This window comes from Girardinichthys multiradiatus, chromosome 6 (assembly GCF_021462225.1).
Source record: "Girardinichthys multiradiatus isolate DD_20200921_A chromosome 6, DD_fGirMul_XY1, whole genome shotgun sequence".
Taxonomy (NCBI): Eukaryota; Metazoa; Chordata; class Actinopteri; order Cyprinodontiformes; family Goodeidae; genus Girardinichthys; species Girardinichthys multiradiatus.
The window spans coordinates 22,820,900-22,843,274 of NC_061799.1; the positions used below are offsets into that span (position 1 = coordinate 22,820,900).

At 39.2% G+C, this 22,375-nt stretch overlaps 3 protein-coding genes across 4 annotated transcripts; all 3 read right to left on the bottom strand.

Moving 5' to 3' along the window:
• Positions 1 to 493: 493 nt before the first annotated feature.
• Positions 494 to 8,595, bottom strand: plk3 (polo-like kinase 3 (Drosophila)). The gene is made up of 15 exons (XM_047368755.1): positions 8,258 to 8,595; positions 7,258 to 7,365; positions 7,038 to 7,154; positions 6,179 to 6,308; positions 5,984 to 6,071; positions 5,483 to 5,578; positions 5,186 to 5,384; positions 4,932 to 5,058; positions 4,707 to 4,822; positions 3,547 to 3,667; positions 3,369 to 3,452; positions 2,921 to 3,083; positions 2,707 to 2,836; positions 2,506 to 2,616; positions 494 to 2,405 (listed from the first exon to the last, which is right to left on the bottom strand). The coding sequence occupies exons 1-15, from the start codon at positions 8,474 to 8,476 to the stop codon at positions 2,211 to 2,213; spliced, it is 2,004 nt and encodes a 667-aa protein (XP_047224711.1). The 5' UTR covers positions 8,477 to 8,595; the 3' UTR covers positions 494 to 2,210.
• A 651-nt stretch (positions 8,596 to 9,246) lies between these two features.
• On the bottom strand, positions 9,247 to 15,004 carry LOC124870212 (calcyclin binding protein). The gene is made up of 6 exons (XM_047368757.1): positions 14,851 to 15,004; positions 11,614 to 11,824; positions 11,416 to 11,512; positions 11,226 to 11,325; positions 10,542 to 10,636; positions 9,247 to 10,132 (listed from the first exon to the last, which is right to left on the bottom strand). Exons 1-6 carry the CDS (start codon positions 14,866 to 14,868, stop codon positions 9,970 to 9,972), a joined length of 684 nt encoding a protein of 227 aa, XP_047224713.1. The 5' UTR covers positions 14,869 to 15,004; the 3' UTR covers positions 9,247 to 9,969.
• A 2,678-nt stretch (positions 15,005 to 17,682) lies between these two features.
• Positions 17,683 to 19,596, bottom strand: mrps14 (mitochondrial ribosomal protein S14). Of its 2 annotated transcripts, none has more exons than XM_047368941.1 (3): positions 19,493 to 19,596; positions 18,258 to 18,422; positions 17,683 to 18,027 (listed from the first exon to the last, which is right to left on the bottom strand). In XM_047368941.1, exons 1-3 carry the CDS (start codon positions 19,550 to 19,552, stop codon positions 17,845 to 17,847), a joined length of 408 nt encoding a protein of 135 aa, XP_047224897.1. In that variant the 5' UTR covers positions 19,553 to 19,596; the 3' UTR covers positions 17,683 to 17,844. The 2 variants fall into 2 exon arrangements, with proteins under 2 accessions (XP_047224897.1, XP_047224896.1); XM_047368940.1 differs by having other exon boundaries at positions 18,258 to 18,437; positions 19,493 to 19,585.
• Positions 19,597 to 22,375: the final 2,779 nt, after the last annotated feature.

The following is a 22,375-nucleotide window of genomic DNA, read 5'->3' on the forward strand; positions in this document are numbered from 1 at the left end:
CCCTAAACACACCTCCAGGCTGTGTAAGGGCTATTTGACCAAGAAGGAGAGTGATGGGGTGCTGCGCCAGATGACCTGGTCTCCACAGTCACCGGACCTGAACCCAATCGAGATGGTTTGGGGAGAGCTGGACTGCAGAGTGAAGGCAAAAGGGCCAACAAGTGCTAAGCATCTCTGGGAACTCCTTCAAGACTGTTGGAAAACCATTTCAGGTGACGACCTCTTGAAGCTCATCAACAGAATGCCAAGAGTGTGCGGAGCAGTAATCAAAGCAAAAGGTGGCTACTTTGAAGAACCTAGAATATAAGACATATTTTCAGTTGTTTCACACTTTTTTGTTCAGTATATAATTCCACATGTGTTAATTTATAGTTTTGATGCCTTCAGTGTGAAGCTACAATATTCATAGTCATGAAAATAAAAGAAAACTATTTGAATGAGAAGGTGTGTCCAAACTTTTATGAATAAAGCATAAGTACCCAAGGCCCATTAATTTAATTTTCAATAAACTTTATTTTTATCCCATTTCCCCCCCCCGAAACAAATACAAAAAAAAAAAAAACAGGTGATCAGAATTGAACATTTTCTCATGTCAAGACCACATTTACACAATAAATAAAAAAAGAACATGTATAAATAAAAAAATAAATATAGACATTATGTGCCAAAAAAAAATAAAGACTCTTCTGAACTGGTAGATGGCTTTCACGACACTGGGCGTTTTTGGGGAACACATGTAAGCAACACTTGCATTCCAGGTCACAGTTTTAAGGATACAACTCTGGATCAAGAAAGCAATGTAAACCGGAAGGATTACAGTACAGTACAACAGAGTACAATGTATTCTTTTTTCCATAGTGGGTATAATTGGGCTATATACTTCTAACAGTTGTTCTAAAAGCTTATACCAGGTAGTGAGAATGTGGTGCTGTTGGTTTACTTTTAAACTTGGCTCGAAGAGCAAAAGTAAACTCCACCTTTAAAAACCCATCTGAAATCTTGCTCATAGCCAGCTAGACATTCATCAAAGGGTTGTTATTGCACTATACAGACATCCCTCAGAAAGGCACTTTTATCCAAACCTCCGCACCCTCAGGTCCCAAACAACTGCTGCGTCGTTTCCTGGCACTTGTGTATTGGACACACATTCACCTACTGCGAGTGAACTAAAAAAATGCAATCATTTTTAAAACCGAAACTTTTAATATTTGATTAAAAACTAATAAAATTTAACAAGTGAGAGCATAAAAATGTAGTCCTCAAAAATTTTAAAAGGAAGTATAGAGTGCAAAACAGTGTTCATCCCTGTAGGATCTTGTGTACCGCATCAGTGAAATTTACGTTGAATTAAAAAAAAAGTGACATTGCAGCAAAAGAAGCAATGACTTAGTATCGCCTTCATTAAATGAGCCTGGAAATATTGTGCGTGTGAGGCTCAGATCTCAAGTGATCTGTTGGCTCATTTTCAGAGAAACAAAAAAAAGAAAAACAAAAAAAAAAACAGAGTGCGCCATGTTCCATCAAGGCCAGAAACCGACTGAGGGTAGGAGGTTCTCTCTCTCAAGTCAAACTATTCTTAAATTTGAAAGCAACTCAGCTTAAAAATATCACAGTTGCAGTCTACAGGAAGGAAAAACTTGCTGCTGAAACAGTTTTTTGGAAAAAGCGAGCCTCACTTCATTTCAACCACAAGATCAACCCTTTTCAATTGCGAGCTATTTGAACAGTTTTTTGTTTTAGTGTTTAGAAACCTTTGAAATACCGTGCTTGCACAGTCAGTCGTCAGCTGAAAACCTGCAGGGTCATTGGTGTTCAAAGGTCGAGGAAAAAAAAGCAATGGTTGTGAGTAAATGTGTTCTCTCCATCGTTTCAGGCAAGGTACTAATCTCTTTCAGGTATCAAAACCTTCCAGGTGGATACCGTTTGAGGCAAAAACTGGTAGGCACAAACCCTTCAGGCAGACGCTTCTTTGGGTAACTTCACAATTGCTCAATGTCAAGGTCATTAGAACCAATCACCCTGGTAACAACAGTCCAGAGGAGATCGTCACTCGGTCAAGTTGAGCAGCTTTTCATCAGTTAAAACAGGCTTCACCTGCCCTCTGCACTGCCTTAAGTAAACAAAAATGGCAAAGGCCAAGTAAGGAAAGAAAAAAAGTCAGTAACTGGTCTGGCTGCTCCTGAAGTATCTGCAACTCAGAAGCTGTGCTCTCAGGCATCAGTGTGGTGCTGGAGCAACTGGACCACATATCTGAGTCGGTGACATAGATCAGTGGTGCAGCCCATCTCATTTAGCATGCTGAGGAGGTACGTGTACGAAACACGCTCCCGGCTGATGTAGGTGAGTAGGTAGGCGTCGGACGACTTGCACAGGATGATCTTTGTATGGTCAGTGTAGAAGTTCACCTGAAGAGAAGGATTTAAAAAACAACAGAAGTAAGTAAAGGAGAGACTAAACTTTTACCAACTAGCTTATTACTTGTAGCTTTTATGAGCTTGCTCGAACCTGCAGGGTGCCGTTGTTGAAAAGCATGACAAGGGCATGGTCGGTCTTCACCCACTGAAGCAGCAGAGGAGGGGGTCCAGAGCTCTGCTCCTCACAAGGAAGATCTCCACCCTGAGGAGAGGAGAAAGTTTGGTCTGATCCTCTTCGACTCCTTTCTGCTAGGTTTATGTGAATGACATTTTTACAGAAGACTTTCCATACCTCCATCAGGTTGTGCTCCATGTAGTTGGCCATGAGTTCAACAATCTGTTTCTGGCTGCGAAGCTGCTCAGGCAGCGACTGGGTTGGGAACGTGAAGTGTTTGTTGTTGGTCAAACAGTAGTGAACCGTCCTGTTTGGAAGGAAAACAAGTTCATTAAACAAAATCTTTAAAGCACATCTCTGACTGTTTGAAAGGCCTTTCTGAACCACTTACTTGCGTTGATCACAAAGGCTGAGATGTGTTCCCTCATTGAAGAGCACACCAATGCTTTGGTTCGAAAGCTGGTAGCCAAAACCATATTTGTTGGAGTAGTCGACCCATTTTGTCACCCACAGGAAGGACTGAGGCCTGGACAAACAGGGTGGGTTTCTGGTAGCTGGGGAGAAGCAGAAAAGATGGCATTGAGAAACATGCTGTTATTTACATTATCAGCATTCTACAAATAAATACAACACGTGTACAGCTTAGAAAGGTTAGACTTCAAAGGCTGAGATGAAAAAAAAAAAAAAAAAAAGTTATCCTAGAAGAACTCCCATTTGAATTAATGATTCATCTTCACAAATCAATGCTTCATGTTAAGGTGAGCAGCACTTTGTTTCTCTGTGACATCAAATGCATGGACCACATGAATGCCAATCATTGCCAAGCGCTCCAAACTCACCTGCAGGCATGGTGGCCAGGCAGTTGTTGAGCACCTTCATGGCAGCTTCAGCAACAGCTGCAGGAGTCAGGACATCCTCACATGCTGGAGGGAAAACGAGAAAATGCCCATTACAACATCAGCAAGGAATGAAAAAAGGTCAGGTAATCAGACAAAAAAAAAAAAAAAAAAAACCTACGTTCAGTGCTGCTGGCCATGGTGCCCTTGAAGGAGCGCGAGATGGACTTCCTTGATTCCTCTTCAGCAGGAGTATGTTCCAGAGGCACAGGGCTGACCAGCTGATCAGCAGGAGAAGGCCCCTGCGAGGAAAACGGCATGGTTAATAAAACAATCTCAGATTTAGATCCCAAAGAATAAGGTACCATGCTAAGAAACAACTGCAGACTTGCACAAGAAGGAAGAGGAGTCAATGCGTGCAAACTCGCCTAGCTTGAGCAGCATTGTTGCAGCTTCTACCACATCATAAATGATCAGCGCTTCACTGGTTATAATGTTTTGTTGTTTCAGAATTTTGCAGCTTCTTGCAAAGAGCTGAAACTGAAACCACCTTTGGCTTCCAATGTCATGTTATCACAAAGTAATTTGATGGAAAGCATCAGCTTAGCTCATGAAAACAAAAACAAAAAATGGGGACCAAAATATAAAAAACTACTTTAAGTGCAACTGGATTTCAGTTTTTCATCCTGATTACTTTGATCAGGACACATTCAGTCCTTGCAACAAACAATGTGGCTCCTACTGGGCTCTATAAATAGAAACTGGACCAGTCTGATTAGGGGAGGGCCCAACTGAGCATCCTGCGGCTGTGGCATTTAGTCTCTGCTCTGGTGGTAGATGACAATCTTTTTTTAAAAGAGCACAGTGTTCATGTGTTTCTTCATCACATAAATATGCGATGAAGAAACCGACTAACATCAAGTTCCCCGTTAAACCACATCGAAAAAAAACGGGCTTAAAAAAAAAACGTGTGCTTTCGCAATAGGAATCCAGTATATAAACTAAATTAGCTGACAAATTTCTTATTTATAAAAAAGGAACACATCTAACATAATTAAATGCACAGAGTTACACTATGTTGAATAGTTAACTTTTTGACAACTTATTTTAAAATATTTTGAAAAAGGAACTTCCCTTCGTATTAAAGAAATCCATCCGTTCCCACTTTAATAGCATGCATAATGAGGTTTTAACATCAATATAAATACGCCAACATGCTACAGTGGCAGCTGGTGCCAGCTTTAAGTTTTAGCTGCCAATTTTTCCCCTTTCAATTAAACCAGGTTGCTGTTTTCTTGTAAGAGCCAGAGAATTAAAAAATAAAAAGTCTGAAAGACATACCTCATTGGCTCCCACTGTTTTGTAGCTTATCTGCCGGTTGAGGGAACATTTAACGATGTCCGACACCAGCTTGGAAAGGTCCTTGTCGTCTTTTTCCTCGCATGGAATCTTCTCTGCTGTGGGAATAGTTGCGGTTTTAATGAGCAACGGCCCTTTGAAATACTTGATTAAAGCAAAAAAACGTACAGTTGGTTCGTTATGCTCACGAGTGCTGCTGCCGCTTACCTTTTGCCTTTTTCTTGCCAAAGAAGCTCTTGGCCATTTTAGTGAAGAATTTCTTGGCAGGGCTTGGAGGATGGAACTCTGGTACCTTCACACAGCTGCTGGGAGGAAGTTTGTCAGGGGTGAAACCCTGAAAATAAAATGAGAAAACTATTGATTACTTTTTGTCCTGCAACTAAAAGCAAGACAGCAATCATTAGATGGCAAAAGGTTGCCAAATTTGTTCACTATAGCAACAGCTCTGAGATATGACATACCTTGGTCAAGAATTCATGGTTGAGAATTTGATCTAGTGTCAGTCTGTCGCTGGGGTTTTTCTGCAAGATGCCCGAGATGAGTTTCTGTGCAGCGGGGGAGATTGTGGAGGGAAGGGTGTACCGAACATCCTTTATACACTTGTACGTCTCTTTCAAGTCGAGCGTCTCAAAGGGAGGGTTGCCACACATCAGAGTGTACCTATGAAGGACAAACCAGAGCTGCCATTGGTCAGTTTGAAAAACAAAAAAAAACAACTATAGTACATATGGCAGAAAAATATGTTAAACCAAACTTACATGACACATCCGAGCGACCAAACGTCTGACTCTGTGCCATGACCCTGTCTGTTGAGCACCTCGGGGGCCAAGTAGTTGGGAGTTCCACAGATAGTTCTGAGAAAACAAGAACATATTTGTCTGAGTAAAATTCAAAACAGTTTCTGTTACACAACAGGGACAAAGAACAAGGTGAAGCATTTGGTTTCTCCTCCAGCACTCATTCTGGTATGCCACAGGATGTCAAAGTACTGAGACTCTAATCTAAGCCCTACATACAACTGCCAATTGGAAACTGGTTCTGTCAGGTACCTGCAGGAGGAAAGCAGTGGAGGGAGGAAACTGCTTAGTAACTGAGGTAATGGTTTTAGGTTAAGCTACTTTGTTAAAAAAAAAAAAAAAAGGGGGGCATTTAGGTCTTAGCTGGAAAATCACTCAAACTGTATCTTGAGCAAAATGTTTGCAAGTATTTTCACTTTGTAAAGATTTTTTTTTTTTTTTGCTTTAGAATCAAGTACTCACTTTTTCCTCTGTTCAACTGTCTCCAACTTAGAAGCAAGGCCGAAATCTCCCAGCCGCAACTCCATGTTCTCATTGATGAAGAAGTTACCTGAAAGAGACAAAAGCCTCCATTAGTCAGCATTCCACAGAGGACACGTGCATGGCTCAGATTCCCAGGATGCCTTAGCGAGCCGTTTCAGGAACTTGTCCACGTACCTAGTTTGAGATCTCTGTGCAGGATCCCCCGGCTGTGGAGGTACTTGAGGCTAGAAATGATTTGTCTGAGGTAATATCGCACCTCTGGCTCTGTCAGAGTACGTCTCTCCTTCCAAATGTGCGCCAGGGACTACAAAGAGAGCAATGAGTAGACCGTCAAACCCTGCATCAGTCAGTCAAAACGTATGCACTTAAGCGGCAGGGACATTATATAAATAGAACCGCGATTTGGTGGTTACACTTTGGTTTTTTTTTTTAACTCTATGGGGCTTTTCAGTAAGCTGTCAAATACAAAAGCTGTAGATTTGATTTCATACAACTCAATGATGCACCTATCAGTTTGTTAGATCTGAAAATCAGACTAAAACTAAAAACATTCACCATTTTTCATCTAGAAATGAATCAACCAAAATGTACTTTGAGTTTAGCAAAGAACGCAAAGTAAAGGTTAGGGACAGACACTTAGATGCATGAATGAGTAAATGCATTTCCTTCCTTTTCTGTTTGATTCAGAAACTGCTACCTTATTAATAGGACCCACCACCCTCAATTCCCATTAGTTACAGTCCACAGAAGGACAAAAACAGGGCCTGTCAAAACAAAATTAGAAAAACAAAAATTGGTATCGACCAAGAATCAAACTGGATCGGCGCATTTCCACTCGATAAAAAAAAAAAAAGACTAATAATTTACAGAGACATACAAAGCAGCTTTAACAGAGATTTCCCAAAGAGCTGAAATAAATCGGGAAGAAAACCAAAACTGTGGTAAAAGTAAAAAAAAAAAAAAAAAAAAGGAGCAAACATTCTGTGCTTTAAGAAGCTGCACCAAATCATTCTGGAGATTTCCAGCCCCTCACCTTCCGACTGCAGAGCTCCAGGAATATGTAGATGTTTTCATGGTCCTCGAAATAGTGGGAGAATTTCACCACATGCTTGTGTGACAGGGATCTGTGCAGGTCGATCTCATTTGTAATCTGGCAAGATTTGACAATAGATCAGTTAGAGAACATGTTTCAAATCCAGATATTTTGTATTCAGGATTATGCAACAGACTCAGGCATAATGAGATGCATGTACCTTTTCCTTCTGGTGTGGTTTGGAGACTCGGCTCTGTGGAATCACCTTCACAGCATACATTTTGTTGTTGGAAAGGTCTGTCATCTCATAGCATCGTGCAAAGCCACCCTTTGAAAAGGAAAATATTAAGAGTTGAAAATGGTTGAACCCCTGCAATGGTCATAAATAATCAACCCTCCCCGGCAAATCGTTCAGCCGAGGAAGCTATGAACTGAGCGCAATTAATAGCAATCATCTGTAATTTAGCATCTTCTAAAAGCCACACCAGGGAAAAACATGAGCAATCTACTCAATGGACCATTTCATAAACAAGCTAATTGACATCTTTGGGTCTAAACGCCTCTGAATCCGACAATCATGTGTTTTTTCCTCCCTGTATTTTCTTGATGCAATCGTGTCTCCACATCCTGAAGGATGAAGCACACCGCACTGCTGCATTCATTAACCGTGAAAGTGACGTTTCCAGCTCTGCGGCAGGGGGTGGGGGGAGGAGGAGGGAGAAAGAGTCTGGCTCACTGCCCTCCGCCGCAGCACATACATGACATGATGGAGCAACACGTTGATATAAAAAATAAAAAGGGTTCAAATGTACTGTAGCGGAAATATTTCAGAGGAATACCACATTAGGATAGAGGTGTGGTAAAAAAAAAAAAAAAAAAAGGCCACATAGGGTTTAAAGACGCGAGGAATGTTCTGTTCATTCCTGACATTTTTTGTGCTCATGAGGCGTTGCAAAAAAGGAGCTGGGCACACCTTGAGTCTGATTCATTAATCAAAGACGCGTAAAGCAGGGAGAGAGGATGGGGTGTAAAGTACATCTGGAACATCCACCACGAGGTTTTCACCTCTATAACCCCCCATACACCATATTACTCCGCGACTCTTGATCTGCGTCTAACTCAAACAGTCTCACTAGGTTTAGTTTCTGGGTGGATCTGCCGCCTCGGAGCGAACTGGTCAAACAGGATCTGAACACATGTAAGAATCAGACCAGCCTTACCTTGCCCAGAAGCTTCCCTTTACTGTAGGACCTTCCCGTCTTGGGATCCGTCACCACCTGAGCCAGCTCAGGTTTGCTTTGCTCGGGTTTATTCCTGCTGTTCTTTGTCGAGGCAGAGGACTGGTGGTGGTGTCCGCGCTCCGGGACAGGCTTGAATAGATCCGCATTCATGTTGTGGCACGCAATACGCTGTGCCGCGGTGAAGCAACCGGAATCCATTAAATGTATAAATCGATCTTCTGTGTACTAGTCCTTCCTCTTGCGTGTAGCTCAAAAAGTAGTATGATGCTCTGTTAAACGTCCCTCTGCTCCGACTATCTCCATGTGGCGTGTCTGGACACAGATCTGCGAGGCTTTATAGTGAGACGAGACGTGACGTCACGGAGACGGGGTGGGCGGAGGCACTACGGGGTGGGGGGGGGAAGTCAATTTCTCAAAGAAATATGGATCCGGGGCGTTTAGGAAATATGAATGAAACGGTGCATAAGAAAACAATCATCCACAACAGTTGTGAGTCAAAATTAGTAGGTTAAAATTCAGATTTTAATCCTCGTTTTTAGGTTTTTCTTTTTGATAAATCCGACCCCCAGCTCCCCATTAAAAGGATCGGACGTTTACTTAATCTCATATTTTAACTCAAACGTTAACCGATTGATATTTTCTACGAACAAATCCTGCAATACGTCAGCAAGTTTCTGAAATATAATCAAAGATGCTAAAAGAGCTGCTATTCCTACATGACCTACGAAAAACAACAGCAAACTACTGCCGCTTCACCGAAGGCAAGAATTCCCCCGAGAAAAACGTTTACGGAACGCTGCCACCTGGTGGAGACAACCTGCAAAACCCACGGATGCTCTACACTAAAAGGCTTTAAAATAAAGCAAACTAAATATAAATTCACAAAATTAAAATGTCTAACAGGCACAACCTATCCCTTTCAAAACTTAATTGTAAAGGGGAAAAAAAAGAACAGATGTACGGAGAAATGGGTTAAAGTGTTATCTTTGTTGAATGTTATGACCAATATGATGGCAGAAAAAAAAAAAAAAACACATACAAAAAAACAAAACAGTATGGCGAGTCCAAAACTAAGCGGAACAGTTTCACAATAGCTGTAGTTTGGGAGAGTGAACACAATGACAACAGTCCTACATTACACATGTAAGAAAAACTGTCCAACAAGAATAAAATATAAAAGATCAAATAAGGAATTACACATTGGTTTTCATTTCAAATAAGGTGACTATAACAATCTAAAAGAAGAGTTATGCCTTCACAGATATTATTTATGATTTATGAAATGAAACATTAAATCTGTTTTTTATTTCTTGACCTTCTGGATTACTTTATTTCTAGGAAAACTGAGGTATGACTTTGGCACTGTTACAAACATATCAGCCACCAAATGTAAGTAAAGACTACAGCACCCACAACTTACTCCTTAAGTGCTGGAATCTTAAGCAAGCAGTCATATATCACTGTGTAACGGGCGCCATCTGCTGGACGGGACATTTTCTTTTCAATCTACTGATACCTATTCATTACAGCCAATGACTAACCTTAAATTATACAAAACCAAAATCATTTTTTTGAAGGACCATACAATATTCTCAAATGACGAGCTCTACTTTTTTAAATTTAGCTCATGCACGCTTGAACTTTGAAAGCTCTCATTTGGTCACTATGTATAAAAAAAAAGGGAGGAACATTTAGAAGTCCATCATATCTTCCCCTTTTTTCTTCTTGTCTTGAGACTCTGTCCAGGCTTTGTTGATAGTTCTCTTCATCTCATCATCTCCATCATCGTAAATCTTCTTCAACACGCTCATGAGACCCTCGCTGGGGTCTGCGTTCTCGTCCATAGAGGGTTTTCTGTTGAGGCACAGTATGAGAATATTGTAGTTTATATTTCAACGGTATGTGTATGCCTTTCTCAGCTGTTCACATCATTTCTGAAGATGAGAGTAGATCATGGCACACAGTGAGGTGAGATAAAACAAGCTTTTAAAGCTGTGCTCCTTTTGAACATGCAGAGAGGTGTGAAACTGAAAACCTGCGGATCTAAGAAAAGAAAGCTCAACAGTTTTTATAGATAACTGATAAATCTCCCAATATGGTTAGTGTTTTTGTTTTAATAACTGTTAAATCAGGTTATGTTTGTATTGATTGTGATGTTAAATTGAATAAAGCAACCGTTATTTTACTGTCATAGGCTCCATATAGGCTCCTGTGTTTGCTAGCGTTCCTTAGCTTGAAGTCTATTAATAGGTTTTGAACTTACTCCTTCTCTTTTGACCGTTTCTCCACTGCTGTAAGGCACTCCCACTTCTTTGTTGTCTGCTTTTTTAACATGACCAACACCATGTCTGTTTTGACCTGAAAGAAAAACAAGAGCTTCAAGTTACACAAAAATCCCCAAATATAAAAACGTCACGCAGAAAAATATTTTAAGGAGGCTTGTTGATTTGACATGGCAGAAGATGAATGGTTCTAGAAAAAATAAACCGATATAAAGCAAGTTTAATTTGTTAGGGAGCATACTATATGAAGCAGAGAAAGATATAAAGAACATTCTTTGTATTCAAACAAGGGTGACAGATATTTTAAATTGGTGGACCTGGATCACAGTCATTATACCACAAAAGATGATGTTCTTTGAGAGTAAATAGGACAAGAAAGATAAACAGGAGTTGACCTGTAGATGTCAAAATGAAAAAGCAGAAATGAATTCTGTCCAAAAGATGGAGAAATAAAAAGCTCAAGCAGCAAAGTTCTTGAAACAAACTGGACACCTAATGACAAGAGGCTGGACCTCAAACTAGCTGTTTAATATGTAGTTTACTGCACACCAGGGAGAAACTGCCAGGCCTCCATGTGTGGGACAATGAACATAGGATCAAGTGATCAAAAGAAGAAGCTCTGGGCTGGAAGTAAGGTACACTCTTGTATTACAAGTTTTACTCACCTTTTTCTCGCTGTTCTTGTCATCAATTGCATGCAACAGGTTAAGAACAGTCATCTGATGGTTTTTGCCATTTAGGTCCTTTATCAGCACAGAAAATGACCTGTAAGAGAAACAATAAGAAACTGCAACTTTACACTTTGTCAAATGAGAAATACACAGAGGAGATTTTATTTGTCAATCATCATGTTACCTTTCTGTGAAGTTCACTTCTACGCTTTCTGCTGAAAGTTTGTGCACGTCTTTCAAATCCAGGTAGATTTTCACAAACTTCTCGGACTGGTCCCATGCTGCAGGAAATTTAAGTGTCACAGTGGAAAAATCTTCTCATGCTCTTGCATGCAGTTTAACTGATGGACTGCCTGATAAATCAATTTAAAAACAGACATACCATAGTTGGTGATCTTCACGGTGTACGCTGCTTTAGATGCTGCAGATGGGTCTGCCTCTCGCCTAGCCTGCTGCTCCTGCTGTTGTCGTTTGGTTGCTAGTTCTTTCTCTACCTTCGTTTGTTCCTGCTTTAACAGTTCCTGTACCCTTTTCCTTTCTGCCTTCTCCAAAAGCGAGCTTAACTCCTGCAAGTCTGCTTCAAGCTGACTGATCTGTGTTGGACAAAGAAAGCGGGATAGTTTTAAGTTCAGCTCAGTGCCATTTTGCAAGTTACACTATGTTGGGCCTTTCACCCCTCAAATGGGTGAAAAAAAAAAAAATTATTGAGTGAAAGAATGTTAAAAAGTAACATAGCGAACCCTGATAACTCCAAAACCATTTAGTTTATAATGCACATTAAAAACAAAGAATTTGATTAACCAAATGGCTGTCAAGTACTAAAACTGATCAAACCAAGACATAGATAAGAATAATATAGAACTTAAAATAATAGAGGCAGATTGACACATGCCTCAAAGATTGAAATGAAAGAAAAACAAAAACAAAACGCACAAAAGCAGTGTCAAAAGCCACTGAAAATGTGTTTTTACACCTGATCTAAGGGCCTGCTGACAAAATCAATCTGTGCATATGAGCAAAAGGATACAAACAGAAGGCCTATCAATTTCTGACTGAAGTAAGTTGGAAAGGAAAACAATACATCATCCATACAATCAAGTCAACAGTCATGTTGTTTGATAATAATCTAGGTAAAACACTTTAATAGCTGTCCATCAGCAGGTTGGTTACAATAATAATAAAATTGACATAATATCCGCAGGTATTTTGAAAAAGGCGGGCCAAAATCTATTCAAATCTAATCCAATTAAAATTTTAAGTGGATAAAAACATGCTATTTCTATGTTCAAATATGATGGTTGACGTTTTTATATATACACATTAAAAATGATTTGCCTATATTGTTTGAATGTAAGTATTGAAGATTATCCTGATTCTTTACACTTCCAGTGGCTTTAACCCAAAACATTTTCATATACTTTTGGAGATCATTTAAAGTATTTTTTAAAAACCCTTAACCAAAAATGTTCAATTTACTAATAAACATGATGACAACAGATAAATAAATATGGAGGGTTCAGAGTGCCTAATTACAACAAATAAATAAATAAGTCATGAAATAATTACATAAATGTTTCATTGATTTAATAAAACTGGAAATAAATGCACTAAGAATGAATTAAATATAGAATTAATCATCTTGATTTCATTTTAAAAAGCATAAACAATTATTTCACGATTTAATACAAATATTTCATGTTCCTCAGCTGAAGAACATCGTGAATTAATTTAAACTGTCACACAAAGTCAGAAGGGCAGAGTTTAGGCCAATCAAGGAAGGATAGTTGCTCTGGTCTGAAGTTGAAACATGGTGGCGCCCACTGAGGAGGAATTGAGTGAAGTTTCTAAGGATTTGAAGAGATATTGTGAACCTCGTCGAACAATTAGAAGCGGGTGACGCTCTTTCAGATTATGTGGCAAGAAGAATTGAAGAAATTATAGATCCTCTTGGAGTTATTACTGCTCTTTTTGACCAAGATTTTGTCAGCCACCAAACACTGTTTTCCAGCACGTCACGTTTATTTATACTTTTTTTTAAATTACTAATATAAAACAATGGATGCTCACTCTGCTGGACACGAAACGTCAGGCTTCCTGAAAAGATGAGAGTGTAGCTTATTATTCTGGTAAATCGCGTTCTACTGTGAAATATGACAAAATACTGGATTTATGAAAGATATTTCTAGTAGCTAATTTTTGATCGGTAATGTCTGATGTTTTGTCTAAAATAATCAACTCTAACAGATGTATTATTAAAGTACTTTCCATATTCCTATATCAAACATACTGACCCTGTCGTATGAGGAAATATTTCCTCGCTTTTAAAAAGAGGGAAAAATGTTTAAAGGAACATCAAAGGGGAACAGAATATTTCAGCCCTCAGTTCCCCCTCTATAACAAGGTAACAAATTATTTTTCAACAAGTCCTTCACTGTGTTTATTCCTCTCATCATGGACAATAAGTCCTGTGAATTTGGATACATTTGCTCTTTTTTTTTTTGCCAGAGTTACAGGGGCTGTGAAGCTTTTCTTCAAGCTTCATCAATCATATTCGCTGCTTCTCTCAGAAGCCCTGGACATGATTTTGAAACCTCACTCATTGTGCCCAGGTGGGGTAACAGTAAGGAATTTCTCCAAACGCTTACGCAGTCAAGCTTTTGTTGCCTCTGTTCCTAATTCATGGTAAATAGCCCCACCTACAGAATTGGAGTGTATTAACAGGTTCTGTGTCAACCCATTTTCTGGCATTGATTACTCTGGCCTTGCTGTGCGGTTTAACCAATTGAACTTTAGGGCGTGTTGAAGAGTAACAGTGACAGTTTAAAATTAGTTCATGATGTGCTTCCAACACAGGAACGTGAAATAATTTATTAAATCATGAAAATAATTACTTATGCTTTTTAAAGTGAAACCAATATATTTAATTGAGGCAAATATAATTAACTCTATATTTAATAAATTATGAGTGTGTTTTGTTTCCGGTTTTATTAAATTAATGACATTTAAATAATTGTTTCACGACTTATTTATTTATTGTAATTTTGCACTCTGAGCCCTCCATAAGTAAACAGCCAATATCTTTAATACGATAAGCAAATGTGGACTTGAGGAATCAATAGTCCTCTCTTTTCTTGTAGCAGCAAGAAGTGACTAGACAAAAGATTACCCTGACAAAACATTAAACAATATCTATTACAATCAGTGCGTTTCCGAAAATGTATTAAAACCACGTGACTTTCATCTAGTTGCCAAAGCAGTTAGAAACCGTAACCCACGAGACTGCGCACTGGTGTCGCCTGCTAGCTAAAAGATGCTAGAATGTTCTGGCAAATTCCATTCAAAGCTTAGTTAACACCCGATATATTGACGCACACTGCAAGCAATAATCAGATACTAACGTCACATTTAGAGAATGAACGTTTTAAATCAGAAATTACAGATTACTCGAGTTGTGAGCTCGAAACCGTAAAGCTCAAATAGTTTTTTTGTGTCGTCTATGTAATTGTTAAAGTTAGCTAATGTAAACTAAATTGCCGTCACGGAAGGAAGATAAATTCAAGTATGTACATTTAAACTATTAATTTTCGGTCAGTTGACTGTAACCTAACTCGGGGCTCACCTGTTCTTTTAAATCCATTACGGTCTTGTACTTCTGAGCTGTACCCAGATGTTAGCTTGCCTGCTACAGTCGTTACTACCTTTACCCTGCAACATGGACCCGGCCAGGGTTGCCAGATTTGATTGCCAGTTTCCATCCCAAACCCAACGTAAAACCCGCCCACCTCAATATAAACTATCCCAATGTTAAAAGCGTACAACTGTTACGCGCCCTGTACTTTTAAATCATGAAGTTGCGTCCCGAATTCTGTATTACAATACTCGCAACAAACCTTTGAGTCATCCTTTAGGACAGGGCAATCCACGGCCTCCTTTAAGTATGGTTTTTGTAGTTTCCCCCGACAACATGATGCTGTCCTCTCAACGTCTAGTCAAAGCTTAACAGTAAAGGCACAAGCAACCCCAATATAGCTTGATTTAACTCTTAACCCCATTTGAGGCGTTTACAACTGACATTTTACAGTGACACCTGATTAAACAATGACAATCACTGATTGATTACGTCAAGTTCGACAGTTCCTATATATTTCAAAATAAGTTACCTAATGACATGAGTGCACAGCATTTCTTCATTGTGTACGTGTTTACTTATCTGCCACACACTGACACTTATTTTGAGAGTATTTTCCTATGAATACTTTCTAAAAACCTGCCAAATGTGAAACATTTTTTCCAGGCCAACCTGTTTGGCGGAAATCCGCCCAATCTGGCAACACTGAATCCAGCCAATGAATGACCTCGTCTACTTTCTGCTATTGGTTGGCCAGGGTTAAATATCCAATACCGCCACCCACAGGCCTGCATGAACTCTTAACACCGTTAAGAATCAGAAACAACTTTTTTGGCCAAGTTTGTGTGCACAAACAAAGACTTTGACCTCTGTTTCCATCGCTCATATTGTAAATCAACATCAGTCCTAACAACAACCATAATGTGTTAATAAAATAAATAAGGACATGGAACAGTATACAAGTGTGTTTTTTATGTGTATAAAAGATGGAAGGCAGGTTTGTGGTAGTGCAGATATGCTTATTCGTTTCCAGCAGAGTAGCTAACCAGTCTCGCTGTAAGGTGTTGTTTTCCTCAAAGAAATAGCTTGGGGGAAGAAACTATCTCTGTACTTGTTTTTGCCATTAGAACGCTGAGCGCCGCCCCAAAGACAAAAGTTTGAACAGTTTGTGTCCAAGACATGTGGGATCTGCAGAGATGAAAGCTGCTCTTTTTTTTTTTTTTTTTTACCCTAGACCTGTTTGGCCCTGTCCCTCTTTGTAGATGAGCCAAACCACACAGTGATGGATGAGCATAAAACAGACTGAATGATGGCAGTGTAGAGGATGACCAGCAGCTCCTGTAGAAGCTTGTACTTCTTGAGTTGACGTGGGAAGTACAATCTCTGCTGGGCCTTCTTCCGAACAGTGCCTAAATGTGAGGACCACCTCAGGTCTTGAGAAAGGGAGGTTTCTAGGAACCGGAGGTGATCCACAGTAGACACAGTGTTGTTAAGAATAGTGATGGGATGCAATGTAAGGGGTGTTCTCCAGAAGTCCACCCTCATCTCCACTGTGTTTAGCGGGTTTAGCTGCAGATGGTTCTGATTGCACCAGTGGACCAGACGATCCACCTTCTGTTTGTATGCAGACTCATCACTGTCCTGGATCAGACCATTAACAATGGTGTCATCTGCAAACTTTAGGAGTTTCGCATACGGGTCTGCTGAGGTGCAGTCATTTGTGTAGAGAGGACACAACCCTGGTGGGGCACCAGAAGCTAGAGAGGAGATTGCAGCACTTGATGGGGTCTTGATGGGTTTAATGTCTGGACTCTTAATCCAAGTGTAAAAGGATACATGGATGGAGTCCCACAAATTGGTTTGACTTGCATATGGAAGACATGGTCATAAGGGATATTCAGGAAATAAATTGTTCTTGATAAACCAAAAGCTGACCAAATTTTATGTCGTCCTCTGTTTTGCTGATCTTAAGCCACTTATTTTGGACACAGCAGGCAACATAAGCTAATTTCATTGCTCCAGACTCCAATGTATGTTTCCTGTCTCATCACAGTCTTCTCATAATATAATTTTTGGTTGACTTCACAAATAATGGTAATAATAATGGCTTTTTTCAAACTTCACAGAGGTCTGCCTCAATGACCTTTTTTGTGTGTCCATGCATGATTGCTGGCCTCTATCAGTTTTTATTTGCTTGATGCTGAAAAAAAAAAAAAAAAGACTCATCTTGTGAAACCCTTGTGTCCCTTGACACATTGAAAAGCTTCATGTTGCATTAATTGGGGTTGAATAACTTCATCACTAACTTTTCCAATATTTTTTGGTATGAATAAATTTTATTGTTTTCCCCAAATCTGGCACTACTTTAGCGATTTAATCAATGACACCATAAGAAATATGACCTCAATAGCATTAGCCAACTAGCAAAAACTACTCAACTTTGTTTGGACTTTAGAAATACTTTACCATAACCTCTTTAACAAATATAATTAAGTCAGCGGTTATTGCCCAGTTATAAACAAAGATGTGTTTTAAAAAAAAAACCTTATTCAGCTATATTTCACCTTATATTTATTGAGAGAACCCTTAAAATTAATTATAGCCTCTTCTTATCATTGCATAGCTAGGAATATATTTCCGACATAGGTGATAAGTCTAACAGAAAGATAAAGTTTTGTTTTTATAAGTCTTTGACATGCTTTGTGTATATCTGTTAATAAACAATAAAACAATCCATGAAAGACAGATCCTTTACAGCAAGTGTTATTAATCACTGCCAATTAATCATGACCCTTTTTATGTGTACAGTCAATGAAACTGATATTTTCTCTTCAATAATATTTTTATTTTTTATTCATTCCCAGAGGAAAACAAATGCATGTCACTGTACAGCAAACAAAATATATCCAGAAGTTTGAAACGCTGATGTCAAACAGCCAAGTTTTTATTGACACAATCTCTCTACCAAGTCCAACAAAGCCACAGTCACCACCTTGCCCTCAGGATTCCTGACATCTGATTGTGATCAGCTAGATGCCGGAAGACAATACGACTCAGTCTCCATCTTCTCTTCACTCCCCGAGGTCGGGAAGTCAACACACACCTGTTACGTATCCTCACAGGGCAGCTGTCTCTGGGTAGTGCTGCAATCTCCTTGTCTGCTATTTCCTGCAAACAAAGTAAAATAAAGTTTCCAAACTAGCTCTCAATTGATACTTTCAATAATTTGAAAGTACAATATTTACTTTTTTCCTTTTGAAAGAAATAAATCCCTACAAATGATAAAATGATCTTATTCCTATTTTGAGAACAACTATATTGGTAGCCACACCGTTATACAAAGAATATTTGCAGACCTTTTTTTCAGTATACATTGTTAGTTTAGTAATGAACTCTACCTGAAGCTCTTTGGGCAGGATGGTGTTTTTTCGCAGTGCATTTATACGTATCCTCTCATCAGCGTACTCAAAGGCCATCTGTCTTCTCTTGACATCCCTCAGCATCCTCCAGTCAACATAGTAACTTCTTGCCTGTGCCACTACTCCCCAGCAGTTCCTCAGTGCCTGTGCATCATATACCTGCAATCAGTCCCAGCTTTGTAGAAAATCAGCCAAGGTTTCTTCCAAATTATATTAGAAAAAAACTAAAAGCAGATCTGAACTACAAAATGCAGATTAGATGTGTGCAAATGTGTCAAGAGACGGTTTACGTTGTGTAACAGCAGACAGAGCCAAGCTGAAATAGTATAATTATGGTACTAATCCATTGTTGTTATACTCTTACAGACACCTATGGTCATCAACCAGCTTGTGACCTTTATAACTTTCAAATAAGACCAAAAATGTTAAAACATATTTTCTATTGTAGGCAAAAAATAAGATAAGGTATAAGCAATGTAAGGCTAAGTTTAACCTTACATTGCTTGAACTATAGGATCATCAGAATGCAGTTTCAAGCAAATTACCCTCAATCAAGTACTGTGTGCATTCAGTATACTGTATTGTGGCACTGTTGAATAGGTTGACATTTCTGTATTATTTTTTAATAGGTCTTATTTAATATTCTAATTTTCTGATAAACACATTTTTGGCTTTTTATTATCAATGAACCATAGTCTTCCAAATAGGTAGAACGTAACGCTTGCAATATCTAGTGTTTTCATTTAGAAATTAATTACTGTAATACATTAAGTTTGCAATGTTGCTACCAACAGCAATTTTAGATTTGAAATAAGCGTATAATTTAATAAATCATTTCATACTGTACAGTAGTCCAGATCTCAGTAAACCATCATAATTAAAACCTTATATAATTTTTTTTTCTTAAAAATGTATGAATATTTGGTCGGTCGATGCAAAAATAATTTGTAATTAGCATAAACTTAAACTGTCCTCTGTTTTTTTACTTCACCGCAACACAGACGATCTCAGTGCATTAAGTAACATAAACCTTACAACTGTCTATGACAACTAGCATTAGCAACTAAGCTAACGTTACGAAGCCAGTCGGAACATTAAGATTTTCACTGCTATCTCGACAGCTTTCCAGTCAGAGAACTAAGAGCCGCCTTCACAACACTGCAGCTCAAGTCACAACATGTGTGTTGTAATTGTGTTGAAATTAGGTATGTTACCTGCTTCGGTGCGTAAATGAGGGCATTTAACCCCATACATGATATTCTGTTAGCCGCCATGATGGACCTGAGTTAAAACACCAAGTGGACCGAGTAAATAATGATACAAATGTCGCCCCCTACGGCCAGGAGGGCGAAGTAATAATGTAATTCGTCTGTTTCACCATTCTTTTCCAAACAAGTGCTGTGTTTATGTCTTTAACATTGATGGGTAATTACTGTCAAGCTAAAGTCGCTGCAATTTGTCTCTGAGATTGACAAAATACACTGCTTTTAGCAAAGTCACATATTACAATGCTGCGTTTAAGATTACATCAGGCATGATGATTAAATTTAATTTGTATCAACTCTGACATGCCAATACTACTGTTGAAGCCTTTCAGTAACATCAAACCCAATCTCCCGAAATAACTAAAACCCACTAACTTCATCAGACAAGAAATTTAAATTATTGTGATTCTACTTAGAAACCACTAGGCGGCAATGTAGTTCCGTGATAAAGGTCATCACAAATATTCCCACCAGCCAAGAGGAGTAGAGTCCTTACATTTTGTATGGGATGAAAACATTATATCTGACTAAAATCCTACTCCAAATACTTCAAAATGCCAATCCACTCGATCATGATGTCTCTAATAATTAAGCTTTTATAAGGTAAGAACGTACAGTACAGACCAAAAGCTTGGACACACCTTCTCATTCAAAGAGTTGTCTTTATTTTCATGACTATGAATATTGTAGCTTCACACTGAAGGCATCAAAACTATGAATTAACACATGTGGAATTATATACTGAACAAAAAAGTGTGAAACAACTGAAAATATGTCTTATATTCTAGGTTCTTCAAAGTAGCCACCTTTTGCTTTGATTACTGCTACGCACACTCTTGGCATTCTGTTGATGAGGTTCAAGAGGTAGTCACCTGAAATGGTTTTCACTTCACAGGTGTGCCCTGTCAGGTTTAATAAATGGGATTTCAAGCCTTATAAATGGGGTTGGGACCATCAGTTGTGTTGTGCAGGAGGTGGATACAGTACACAGCTGATAGTCCTACTGAATAGACTGTTAGAATTTGCATTATGGCAAGAAAAAAGCAGCTAAGTAAAGAAAAACGAGTGGCCATCATTACTTTAAGAAATGAAGATCAGTCAGTCTGAACAATTGGGAAAACTTTGACAGTGTCCCCAAGTGCAGTCGAAAAACCATCAAGCGCTACAAAGAAAGTGGCTCACATGAGGACCGCCCCAGGAAAGGAAGACCAAGAGTCACCTCTGCTGCGGACGATCAGTTCATCCGAGTTACCAGCCTCAGAAATCGCAGGTTAACAGCAGCTCAGATTAGAGAACAGGTCAATGCCACACAGAGTTCTAGCAGCAGACACATCTCTAGAACAACTGTTAAGAGGAGACTGTGTGAATCAGGCCTCCATGGTAAAATAGCTGCTAGGAAACCACTGCTGAGGACAGGCAACAAGCAGAAGAGACTTGTTTGGGCTAAAGAACACAAGGAATGGACATTAGACCAGTGGAAATCTGTGCTTTGGTCGGAACAGTCCAAGTTTGAGATCTTTGGTTCCAACCTTTGTGCGGCGCAGAAGAGGTGAACGGATGGACTCTACATGCCTGGTTCCCACCGTGAAGCATGGAGGAGGAGGTGTGATGGTGTGGGGGAGCTTTGCTGGTGACACTGTTGGGGATTTAATCAAAATTGAAGGCATACTGAACCAGCATGGCTACCACAGCATCTTGCAGCGGCATGCAATTCCATCCGGTTGGCGTTTAGCTCGACCATCATTTATTTTTCAACAGGACAATGACCCCAAACACACCTCCAGGCTGTGTAAGGGTTATTTGACCAAGAAGGAGAGTGATGGGGTGCTGCGCCAGATGACCTGGCCTCCACAGTCACCGGACCTGAACCCAATCGAGATGGTTTGGGGTGAGCTGGACCGTAGAGTGAAGGCAAAAGGGCTAACAAGTGCTAAGCATCTCTGGGAACTCCTTCAAGACTGTTGGAAAACCATTTCAGGTGACTACCTCTTGAAGCTCATCAACAGAATACCAAGAGTGTGCAGAGCAGTAATCAAAGCGAAAGGTGGCTACTTTGAAGAACCTAGAAAAGAAGACATATTTTGAGTTGTTTCACACTTTTTTGTTCAGTATATAATTCCACATGTGTTAATTCATAGTTTTGATGCCTTTAGTGTGAAGCTACAATATTCATAGTCATGAAAATAAAGAAAACGCTTTGAATGAGAAGGTGTGTTCAAACTTTTAGTCTGTACTGTATTTCCGCATTTTTTAACAAGTTCGGTCGGATACTGTCCTATAACGTTTTATGGACAGAAAAAATAATAAAATAATTCCCTTAGATTCCATTCCTTGTTATTTTGGATCCCAGAGGGGATACATTCTTGGATAAATATTAACACATGACAAAGTAGATGGAGCACTTCCTCTCTAAAGATCAACATTTTTACAGAGGCTGGACAAGTTTTGCAGGAATAAAAAAATCTGCATTAATAGCCACTGTGTTTCTAACAACTGTGTTTTTAACACGCTTTTTTAATAGTAACAGTGGGTTAGTGTATACTATAGTAGGGATTGTTGAAGTCAGTGGAAATTTCCTTTATTGTGTGGAAATGTCTTATTGCAACAGATGTCTGAATACTTAGCTGCTTTTATGTAAAATTACATTAAGAGAACCTTCCCAATCACTGTAGTTCTAAAATATGTGGTTGTCCTCAAGGTCAAAAATACTTTTGTTAAGTTTACTGAAATTTGGAAAAACAGTTTTGTCATGTGACAGCAGTAGTATGTCATAATTAAAGTGCACTTAGATGGTTTTGGCCTTTCACTGAAATCCCTCTAGAGGCTATTCTA

Coding starts and splice junctions, on each gene's coding strand:
- plk3 (XM_047368755.1), bottom strand. CDS start 8,476: ATGGATTCCGGTTGCTTCACCGCGGCACAGCGTATTGCGTGCCACAAC. Junction 3,453..3,546: donor CATGGCCAGCAGCACTGAAC/GTAGGTTTTTTT, acceptor TTTTCCCTCCAG/CATGTGAGGATGTCCTGACT. Junction 2,406..2,505: donor TCAACAACGGCACCCTGCAG/GTTCGAGCAAGC, acceptor CCTTCTCTTCAG/GTGAACTTCTACACTGACCA.
- LOC124870212 (XM_047368757.1), bottom strand. Junction 11,326..11,415: donor GAAGTGAACTTCACAGAAAG/GTAACATGATGA, acceptor TTTCTCTTACAG/GTCATTTTCTGTGCTGATAA. Junction 10,133..10,541: donor AAACGGTCAAAAGAGAAGGA/GTAAGTTCAAAA, acceptor GTGCCTCAACAG/AAAACCCTCTATGGACGAGA.
- mrps14 (XM_047368940.1), bottom strand. CDS start 19,552: ATGGCGGCTAACAGAATATCATGTATGGGGTTAAATGCCCTCATTTAC. Junction 18,438..19,492: donor TCATTTACGCACCGAAGCAG/GTAACATACCTA, acceptor GACTGATTGCAG/GTATATGATGCACAGGCACT. Junction 18,028..18,257: donor TCCTGCCCAAAGAGCTTCAG/GTAGAGTTCATT, acceptor CTTTGTTTGCAG/GAAATAGCAGACAAGGAGAT.